Genomic DNA, 11,189 nt, shown 5'->3' with positions numbered 1-11,189 from the left:
CGTGAGGGAGCAGAAGGAGAGCCTGTGCGCATGTGCGGCGGGAGGGAGCAGGAGGAGAGCCTGTGCGCATGTGCGGCGAGAGAGAGAGAGAGAGGGAGAGAGAGAGAGCGAAACAAACAAGGGCTTCTGCGCATGCGCGGCGTCAGGGGGATCGAGGGAGAAAAAAATTAACGCCGATCGCGCATGCGCGGAGGGAGCTGGGGGGACAGAGTGAGGGTTTGCGCGCATGCGCGGAGGGAAGGGGGGGGAGACGGAACAAATGAGGGGGGTCTGCGCGCATGCGCGAGGGAGGGAATGGGGGGGCGAGTTGCGCGCGGCGAGCGGCCGTTGTCTGGCGCGAGGGTTGTTTTGTGAGAGAGTGAAAGGAAGCGCGTGCCCGCCCGCCCCATTGTCCGCGCGCGCGCTCCCGCGGCCCCCGCCCGACCAGCATCAGCGGCGGCGCGTTCTTTCGTGGAGCGAGATCTCGAGCTCGTCAAACCCGCCCACTCTGCTGCGCGCCGCACGGCACCGCCCCCGACCCGACCCGACAGCACGGAGCGAGCGGAGGAAGGAGGGAGGCAATGGCGGAGGACGGGCGGCACTACAGCGGTAAGACGGGGAGGGAACGGCATAGAGGGAGAGGCCCGGGCTCACGGGGGGGGGGGGGAGGTGGAGAGATCTCTGCGGGCGGCTCTGCGCACGAGAGTCTCGTCGTGCCCAACGGGCCCAACACACTCTTTTCACACACACACTCACACAACACCCACACACACACCTCTTCCCCCACACACACACTCACCCCCCCCTCCTCCACCCACTACTCTCCCCCCCCCCCCTTCTCTTCTCTCCACTACCCTCCTCTCCCCCCCCCCATCCTCTCCCCCCCCCTCTCAGATTCAGATTCAATTTTAATTGTCATTGTCAGTGTACAGTACAGAGACAACGAAATGCATTATTCGTCCCCCTCCTCTCCTACCCCCCCTCTCTCCCCCCCCCCCCTCTCTCTCTCCTGCTTCCTTCTCTTCCCCCCCTCCCCTCCTCTCTCCTCTCCTCTCCCCCTCCTCTCTCCTCTCTCCCCCTCCTCTCTCCCCCCCCTCCGCTCTCCCCCCCCTCCCGTCCCTCTCCCCCCCCAGCCTCTCCTCTCTCCTCTTCCCCCTTTTGACCTGGCTGGCTCTGATTCCTAAGGCAGAGCAATCAATTTGGGCAGTCTGATGGGTTTTTGCAAATATAGTCATTTGTGCGAGCCAAGTGTGAGTGTTTGCGTGTACCATTCCAAATGTCTTCTAAATGTTGTAGTTGTACCTGCATCAACCACCTCCTTTGGTAGCTCATTCCATATACCCACCACTTCCTGTTGTCCGAGGATGGACACAAAATGCTGGAGCAATTCAACTGGACAGGCAGCATCTCTGGAAAGAAGGAATGGGCGACGTTTCGGGTCGAGACACTTTTTCAAAGAAATTGGTTGTTTCACCATCTGAACAACAAAATACAGACATTAACTTTTTTGTTATTTGCATGATTACAATTTAACTTGTATACATTCTAAGTAATATTTTCAATGTACAAGAGGGAAAAGTGCTTGAAAATGTTGATTTTTGATGGATTGCAATGTGGTGTGGATAAGGCTTTATTTTGTTTTACCAATTTTCAAAGCTGAAAAACTGATTAGCTGACATTCCATGCTGGTATAGTTGTCAGCCATGCAGAGTGGCCATTTTTGTTCACTTTTCTTTGAGAATGTCTCCTACGGATACCAATATGTACTTGTAGATTACTGACCAACTGCATTTGTTTGTGACATAATAATGTTGACCCTGTCAATAGTAATTATGAATGGGCAGTCTCTTTTGATGCAGTTTATCTCTCTAACATTGAATGTTGTAACCTAAATTTGTATTTAATACCAAATATATCCTACATTGCCAAACAGTAATAACATCCTAATCTCCCTAGAATGAGGGGGGGGGGATGAAAAGTCAAACCTTGTGTTTGAAATAATGATACTCTGTTCAGTGGCAATCAATTGGGTTCAACATGCTTTTGTGAATTTTGGACTTAATAACAACAGAGTGTTGAGTTACCGTTTTATATCAAATTATTCCTGCAATTATTCTGTGGAGAATTAAGCACTGAAATGCTTCCGAAAGATGGCCTGCCGCTGGAGAGGAGGTTTACGAGAATGATCCCAGGAATGATTGGCTTAACATATGAGCATTTGACGGCACTGGGCCTGTATTTGCTGGAGTTTAGAAGGATGAGGGGGGAATCTCATTCCAAACTTACTGAATAATGAAAGGCCTGGATAGTGTGGATGTGGAGAGGTTGTTTCCTCTAGTGGGAGAGTCTAGGGCAGTGGTTCCCAACGTGGGGCGTACGCCCCACAGGGGGGCAATTTGATTTTTAAGGGGGGCAATTAAGCGCGACTGAGGAGGTCTGGGTCCAAATTTTCGATTTTTATTTTTTAGGATTTTCCATCAGGTAAACATATGTAGTTTATGTTTCAGATGTTATTTTGAGTAAATAATTTTTTTTGGGTAAAAAGGGTCTTTATTGTGTAGTTATTACAACCAAGGTATTGGCGTTTTAAGCTTCTTCAGCTGAAACGGAGTTCACTTTTTAAATGATAAGAATTATATATCACCACATGGGGGGGGGGGGCATCAGGATTTTAGAGGTGATTAGGTGGGGCATGGCCAAAAAAAGGTTGGGAACCACTGGTCTAGGGCCAGAGGTCATAGCCTCAGAATTAAAGGCCATTTCATTAGGAAGGAGATAAGGAGGAATTTATTTTGTCAGAGAGTGGCGAATCTGTGGAATTCATGGCAACAGAAAGCTGTGGAGGCCAAGTCGATGGATATTTTTAAGGATAGATTCTTGATTAGTATGGCTGTCAGGGGTTATGGGGTGAAGAAGGCAGGAGAATGGGTTTAAGGGAAAGATAGATCAGCCATGATTGAGTGGCAGAGTAGATTTGATGGGCTGAATGGTGTAATTCTGCTCCTATCACATGAATATCCCTTCTCATCCACTGCCTATACATTTACAGAGGCAAATTAACCTGTAAACCTGCGCATCTTTTGGGATAATGGATAGAAACATAGAAAATAGGTGCAGGAGTAGGCCATTCGGCTCTTCGAGCCTGCACCATTCAATATGATCATGGCTGATCATCCAACTCAGTATCCTGTACCTGTCTTCTCTCCATACCCCCTGATCCCTTTAGCCACAAGGGCCACATCTAACTCCCTCTTAAATATAGCCAATGAACTGGCCTCAACTACCTTATGTGGCAGAGAATTCCACAGATTCACCACTCTCTGTGTAAAAAAATGATTTTCTCATCTCGGCCCTAAAAGACTTCCCTCTTATCCTTAAACTGTGACCCCTAGTTCTGGACTTCCCCAACATCGGGAATAATCTTCCTGCATCCAGCCTGTCCAACCCCTTAAGAATTTTGTAAGTTTCTATAGGATCCCCCTTCAATCTTCTAAATTCTAGCGTGTACAAGCCGAGTCTATCCAGTCTTTCTTCATATGATGAATTTGGAACACCTGGAGTAAATATCACATGGCAAACGTGCAAACTCCACATATACAACATCCGGGGAAATGATCAAACTCTGGTCTCTGGCACTGCGAGGTAGCTCTCCGACCAGTGTATCCATGCTTTCAAGCCCATTAAGAATTTTTATTTGCTTTAATAAAATTATCTCTCAACCTCAAAAGTTGGCGCAGCGGTAAAGCTTTACAGCACCAGGGACCCAAGTTTTATCCTGACTACGGGTGCTGACTGTACGGAATTTGTATGTTTTCACCGTTACCTAGGTGTTTGTTTTCTTCGAAATCTGTTTCCTCCCACAGTCTACAGATTTGTAGGCGCAAATGTAAAAAAAATTGGCCCTAGTGTATGTGTGTAGGGTAGTTTTAATGTTTGTGGATCATTGGTTGGTGCGGAGTCAGTGGACTGTGCTGTATCTGTAAACAAACCTAAACCTTCAAATGCAGCACAGTGTGATATACTCGTTCTGCTTCATCTCATCTAGGCAGACAAATCGCCCAAACCAAGAATCAATCTGGAGAGCCCTCATCTTACTGTCTCAATATCCTTCTTTAAATAGGGAGAACATGTTGTACACACTGTTCTTGGCGACCTCACCATGGGCCTGCCTGCCTATATGTATGCTCCTGGAATTGCTTGCTGGGTTTTAAGTTTCAGTGTTTTCAGTTCACCACCAATCTCATGATGTGATAAAATACTTTTGTCTTTTTCCCCCCAAATTGGATGGCCACTTTTTTTCCAGGTTTTATATTATTTGCAGAGCCCTCAGCCCTTCAGTTAGGCATTTGTGTATCCTTGAAACCTCTCTCCAACCCTCTGCCACCCAACGTTACTTCAGCGTTGAACTTGGATACATCACACTTGATTTTGAATACAAATCGCTGATGGTATGATGGGCAACATGAAAACAGGCCCTTCGGATCGCCAAAGATCGACACAAAATGATGGAGTAACTTAGCAGGTCAGACAGCATCTCTGGAGAAAAGGAATAGGTGACGTTTTGGCTCAAAACCCTCCTTCGGACCACCAAGTCCATTGTTGACCACTGCTCATCTGTTCACACACGTTCAATGTTATCCCACTTTCCCATCATCTCCCAACACTCTGGGTCATTTACAGGGGACCAATGAACGATTTTGGGATGTGGAAGGATGTGGACTTTGGAACCGGAGCACCAGGAGGAAACCCACGCAGTCACAGGGAGAATGTGCAAACTCCACACACCGACATGGTCAGGATCGAACCTGGGTCTCTGGCGCTGTGAGTCTGTGCTGTCCTGTCCTACATTGTGAGCAGCTGGGATCTCTCATTAACAAGCCTTGAATTGTATCTTTAGTTAATGCCTCCTCCACCCAATAGAGTGTGCATATGAACAAGCACATTTAGATGTATTTAGTGGGCAAGATTGCACTCAGTGTGTTGGAATGACGAAGTGTGCATTTGCCCAAGATGGTGAGTTTCTCCTTCAAATTGCAGTTTTGTGGTCTAGTTCAAACTTTGTGCCTGAAAAGTATTATTGACCTAAGCGGTCATGTTATTGTTGCGACTTGTGGAACGTTTATGGGTGAAGAAGAGGGTTTTGCTAGAGACTGGAGCTGATAAACCAGTTTTTTGAACAGTTTAGAGCATTGAGTGCTTGCTATTGGGACAGCAATCTAGATGAAAAAGCTTGGTATCCATTCATCGGGTTCTAAATAAAACCGTTATAATACAACACGCGTGCTTTCAGCAAGTTTGGATCAGTTTATTTTTGTGAGTGCAGTGGATTTGTGAGACGGAAAGAAGAGGGGCCTTATTGTTTCAGATTTCATGGCAACCCTGAAGAATTCGTGTGTGGGAAGGAACTGCAGATGCTGGTTTAAACCAAAGATAGATACAAAATGCTGGAGTAACTCGGCGAGACAGGCAGCATCTCTAGAGAAAAGAGTTTATCATGGGTTTCATTCATCCTAAAAATAAATGACTCGTAGGGCGCAGCAGTAGTGTCGCTGCCTTACAGCGTCAGAGACCTGTGTTCGATCCTGACTACGGGTGCTGCCTGTACAACTATAATATGCTTTACCGTGTGATGGAACATCATATAAACCGCCCGGCAGGTCGAAAATTAAAATACCCTCATTATAACCTCGTTCATTTAAACAGTTCAGGAAGGTCGATGTTTGTGTGGACCCCCACCCCCCCTTGTATGTGATATTGGATAACTTGTTTATAGGTGCAGTGAGTCCGAAGAAGGGTCCCGACCGCAAATGTCACCTTTTGTGTTCGCCTGAAATGCTGCCTGACCCGCTGATGCTCCAGCAATTTGTATATTTTATTGTAATTCCAGAGCAGGCAAGAGACAGTTCCTAACCTGGGTAGTAATATCTGATTTGAAGAGTGCATGTAGGAATGGTTGTAACTTTGTTTCATGTAAAGGACAAATAACCATTTGGGCTCACTGACAAGATGCTGTGTGTGGCCTGACAACATGGGGGACTTTCAGTTGACTGGTAATATTTATACACACTGGTGTCAAAATAATGAGCATCTAACATGCACTTTTCCACCATTACTAAGTGGCCTTCTCTTAATGTTTTCACGTGCTAGAAAGGTGAGCTGAGGTTACAAACTGCAATTTTGACCCTCATTAACCCTAACCCTTTGCAATGGCTGGGAGTTTCCAACATTGAGTGAGGCCATATTTGGAGTATTGTGTTGCCTGTCATAGGAAATATGTTGTTAAGTTGTCATGCATTGTTGTTCCGCTGACTGGTTAGCACACTGCAAAAGCTTTTCACTGTACCTTGGTACACAAAGGACATTTATTGTCACCAATTGGTGTAGTGAAATTTGCGTTGCCATTGCAGCACACTAATAAAAATAAAACACAACATTAAAGAATTTAACATTAAACATAAAAACATCCCCCCACAATGGTTCCCACAGTGAGGGAAGGCAGCAAAGTCCAGTCCTCTTCCTCTTGTTCACCCATGGTCGGGCCTATTGAGCCCTCCGCAGTCGTTGCGTCGGCAGCCCGATGTTTCAGACCCTCTCGCCGGATGAAAGAGCTCCAGCGTCGGAAGAACGCTCTCAGCGGCTTGGAGTGTCTGGAACGGCAGCTTCCTACCAGAGACCGTGGCTCCCGTAGTCCACTGGTCGGAGCTCTGACACTGGCGATATCGGCGAGAGATCCCAGGCTCCGCGGTGTTTAAAAGTCAGCGCCGCCCATACATGACACGTGACAATAAACTAAAATCGAAGCTGGGAAGGGTACAGAGAGGATTTATGAAGATGTTGCCAGGGCTTGAGGGAACTAGAACTTTATTCCACGGAGAGCAGGAGGATGAGGGGTGATCTTCTTGAGGGTATTAGACATGGTAAATGCACAGACTTTTACCATGAGTAGGGGAAGCAAGAATCTGTGGACATATGGGCCTGTCCCAACTAGGCGATTTTTTGGGCGACTGCCACAAAGTTTTCAACGTTGAAACATTTTCGGCGACAGTGGCAACAATTTTTGCTTGTTGTACGTGCTGTCGTAGGTGAATTCCGTTAAAACTAGTCCTTGGACAGGCCCAATAGGTTTTGGGTGAAGGGGGGAAGATTTAATATGAACCCAAGGCAAATTTTACAAAGGGTGGTGGGTGTATGGAACGAGCTGCCAGAGGAGGTAGTTGAGGCTCGGACTATCACAACATTTAAAATATATTTGAACAGGTACATGGATAGGATAGGTTTAGAGGGATATGGGCCAAACGCAGACAGGTGGGTTGATCGGCGTGGGCAAGTTGGGCTGATGGGTCTGTTTCCATGCTGTATGTATGACTCTATGACCAATCATCGATTGTGTGCTCAGTAATGCCTAGGGAGCTCAATGTCATGTCTATGTGGTGCAAGCAATGGGTACCAGGGTGCAAACCCATCAGCTTCCACTGCCTTGCTCAGTATGATATAACAGAAACATTTCTCGCTTATTTCTGTTGAGCCACCCAGCTGAACTTGCATCTTTGAATAATTAAAAGGCAGCACTATCCTTTTTGAGGTTGCATGGTCATCTGTTCATTATCATTGATTACGAATGCTGGAACTGCCAACACAGCAGCAGCCCGACAATAGTTCTTCTTGCGTATGGCGTGCACAGCCTAAAGTTGAAGGACAACTTGTTCTATTTGATCTTATTTGATTGTTGATTGCATTCGTCGAGACACTTGAAGGTTGCAATCCTCCACCCACAATAGTTGTTGGAGTAGGGCTGCCATTACTTTGAGAAGCAATGGGCAGTAAGGTGTTCTTATCAGTTACCCAGTAATCCAGAAATGTAAGAAAAAACTGCTAGCAGCGAGAATGCTTTTTTTTAATAAAAAGTGAGAAATATTGGAAGTTACATTAAGCACAGCGAGTACTTCTGGTGGCGCACAAAGCAATGTGAAGGCTTTAAAAGTCTCATGAACTTCAAAGACAATATGAAACCTTTATAGGCAGGGTCAGAAAAGATACAATCCTTTTGAAAGGCATGTTTGGCTAAGAGTGAGTAGGGAAATGTACGTCCTGTGGAATTGTTTTCATGCCAAAATTCTGCAATACCCCCATGTCCTATATCATTCCAAATTCAGGCAGATGGTGATGGCTTTGTTCTTTGAAGAAGTAACCAAGAAGATTGATGGTAGTGCAGTAGACATTGTCTACCTGGTCTTTAACAAGGTCCTGATAAAGTACTATCTGGTAGGCTAGCCTGAAAGATTGGATTATATGGGTTCCTGGCTGAGCAAGCCATTTGGATACCAAATAGGCTTGAAGGGTAGGGTGGTGGGGGAATTTGTTTTTCAGACTGGATGTGAAATAAGAAATTATGTGCCACAGAGATCAGTGCTACGGTTGTTTGGTTATTTACAGTAATGATTTGGATGAAATATAGCTTTGGTGTGAGGTAGACAAAAATGCTGGAGAAACTCAGCGGGTGAGGCAGCATCTATAGAGCGAAGAAAATAAGGGTTGAGGTCGAAAAAAAGCCGGACCCTTCTTCAGACTGATGTGGGGGGGGGGGGGGGGGGGGGGGGGGAGAAGAAAGGAAAAGGCGGAAACGGGGCTGTGGGAGAGCTGAGAAGGGGAGGGGAAGGGAGAAAGCAAGGACTACCTGAAATTGGTAGTCAATGTTCATACTGCCGGGGTGTAAACTACCCAAGCGAAATATGAGGTGCTGTGCCTCTAATTTACGGTGGGCCACTCTCTGGCCATGGAGGACGCCCAGGACAGAAAGGTCAGATTTGGAATGGGAGGGGAAGTTGAAGTGCTGAGCCACCGGGAGATCAGGTTGGTTATTGCGAACCGAGCGGAGGTGTTGGGCGAAGCGATCACCAAGCCTACGCTTGGTCTCACCGATGTGGAGCAGCTGACACCTAGAGCAGCGGGTGCAATAGATGAGGTTGGAGGAGGTGCAGGTGAACCTCTGACGCACCTGGAAAGACTGTGGGGTGGTAATTTAGTTTATTGTCACGTGTACTGAGGTACAGTGAAAATCTTTTGTTGTGTGCTAACCAGTCAGCGGAAAATCTATACATGATTGCAATCGAGCTATCCAGTGTGCAGATACATGACAAAAAGAATAACGTTTCATGCAAGGTAAAGTCCGAGGGTCTCCAATCAGGCAGTTGGTAGCTCAGGACCGCTCTCTACTTGTTGAGAGGATGGTTCAGTTGCCTGATGACAGCTGTCCCTGAATTTGGAGGTGTGCCTTTCACACCTTCTGCATGATGAGAAAGGTTGACCGGGGTGAGACTTTTCCTTGATTATGCAGGTGGCCTTGTCCTGGCAGCGTGAAATGTAAATTAAGTTGTGTGTGTGATGGTCTGGGCTGCGACTATAATTCTCTGCTATTTCTTGGATAAAATGCTTCCTACGGCACATCTGTAGAAGTTGGTGAGAGTTGTTGGGGACATGCTGAACTTCCCGAGCATTTTAATGAAGACCATTGCTTTGATATGGGTGGTCCATGCTGGTGATATTTATTTACTCCTTCAATGTTGTCAATACATACCAGGATATGAGCTTCCTGAAGTCGATCACAATCTCCTTTGTCTTGCTGACGTTGAGAGAAAGGTTGTCTTAACACCAGGTCGCGAGTCTTTGCGATGGATGTGTTCAAACAGATGGATGATTATTCCTAAAGGAGCGCTAACTCATACCCCAATGTCTACCAGCACAGAGAATTAGTTAGCTTGTCGTGAAACCTTGGGTAATTGTCGAAGGGAAGTTGAAGGGTTCTGAAATTTGGAGATCTTTGCAGCAGATTATCACGTTACAAAATCTGACAACATCAGATATGTTTGATGAACTTTGCTACATTTATTCACCAACTGGTCATGTAGTGTACTCTGAAATGTGCATCCTTTATTTGTTTTTTACGCAGATCTTTGTTGATTTTACTGGGTTTCCTCTCCATCTATGCTGAATTCCCAGGTTCATTCCACAACATTGAGTATTAGGTGAAAATATTTCCAGCATTTTCAAATTCTTGATTTTATTTTAAATTCCAGGCAGCCTTTTTGATAATTATCGTATTCTCAATAAACCCAATGTCACACTTACTGAGTAGAGATTTCCAGGCCTGAACTGAATAGAAAAATTAAACAGTGTAGGAAGGAACTGCACATGCTGGTTTAGACTGAAGATAAGCATACGGTGCAGTCAGGCAGAATAGCATCGCTGGAGAAAAGGAATAGGTCGATTAGATCCTTCTACACCCTCTGAAGTCTTTTGTGTCCATCTTCAGATAAATGCAACAGTTGCAGCAACGGGGGGCAATTCTGTTCCTAATTTAAACACATTAAGGAATTTTCTCCCACTGTTTGCTGCTTGCAGCTGACTAAAATTGATTTTTGTTATCTATTATTCTTTAGCAGCTTTGAGGACTTCAGAAAATGTTTGCAAAGTAAAAAATAATTTGCAGCTAAAGTTTTAGATTTTATTTTCAATGTGGCCAGTGATAAGATATTAGTGAAAGGTTTCAATAAGTACTTTTTGGAGTTTTAAAGCTTTTGGCCTCATTTGGAGGGGTGAACCCCCCCCCTGGAAATCATTAAATGTAAAACTGGTTCAGATTTAGCAAAGTTGATCTTAAGTGGGTGTAAATAGAGGTGTAGTAACTGCACAATCCACAGAGAGTGCACCCTGCATCAGATTCAACATTCACAATAAGCTTGTGTGTGTTTTCTATTTCAGCTTTCCTTTATAGTAGGAACAGTACCATCCATGTGTAGTAGTTCCCATTCAACCCTGAACTGAACCTAAACTATTTGAGACTAAATTGCTTCCCTGGCTCTCTTCAGCCCCCCAGAGATCAGGATCCGTGAATTATCAATTCCAGGGGAAAGGAACAGATCAAGGAAGATGGAATTGGAGAAAGGAGAAAGGAGACAGATATGGAGGTAAGAAGAAAAGTAAATCAAGTGGACAAAGGCAGGAAGTAATGTGAGAAGGGTTAGAAGCAGTAAGCCGTGCCGGTGGAGATAGCTTCACACCTTCACTGCATCAATTACATTCCCTGAATATATTTTGTTCTCCATTGGACAATATAGATAAGTATTGATATCTGGAATAGACATGATAGGAGATATGACTTGTTTCTGTGCTTGTGGAAGTTGCAGTGTGACAAAGGTCATACTGACAGTTCC

At 45.4% G+C, this 11,189-nt stretch overlaps 1 protein-coding gene across 2 annotated transcripts in view; it reads left to right on the top strand.

The window, feature by feature from the left end:
* The first annotated feature begins 516 nt into the window (after positions 1–516).
* Positions 517–11,189, top strand: part of nxf1b (nuclear RNA export factor 1b) — a 103,967-nt gene continuing 93,294 nt past the window's right edge. Inside the window, exons 1-2 of one of the 2 annotated variants that reach the window (XM_055630343.1) lie at positions 524–588; positions 10,845–10,943. In XM_055630343.1, the coding sequence (XP_055486318.1) occupies positions 561–588; positions 10,845–10,943 (127 nt within the window). In that variant the 5' untranslated portion in view covers positions 524–560. Of the gene's footprint in view, positions 589–10,844; positions 10,944–11,189 lie in introns of both variants that reach the window. The other variant, XM_055630345.1, reaches the window with a different exon arrangement.

Source organism: Leucoraja erinacea, unplaced genomic scaffold (assembly GCF_028641065.1).
Source record: "Leucoraja erinacea ecotype New England unplaced genomic scaffold, Leri_hhj_1 Leri_340S, whole genome shotgun sequence".
NCBI classification, from domain to species: domain Eukaryota; kingdom Metazoa; phylum Chordata; class Chondrichthyes; order Rajiformes; family Rajidae; genus Leucoraja; species Leucoraja erinaceus.
This window is presented reverse-complemented; position numbering and strand designations above follow the sequence as displayed.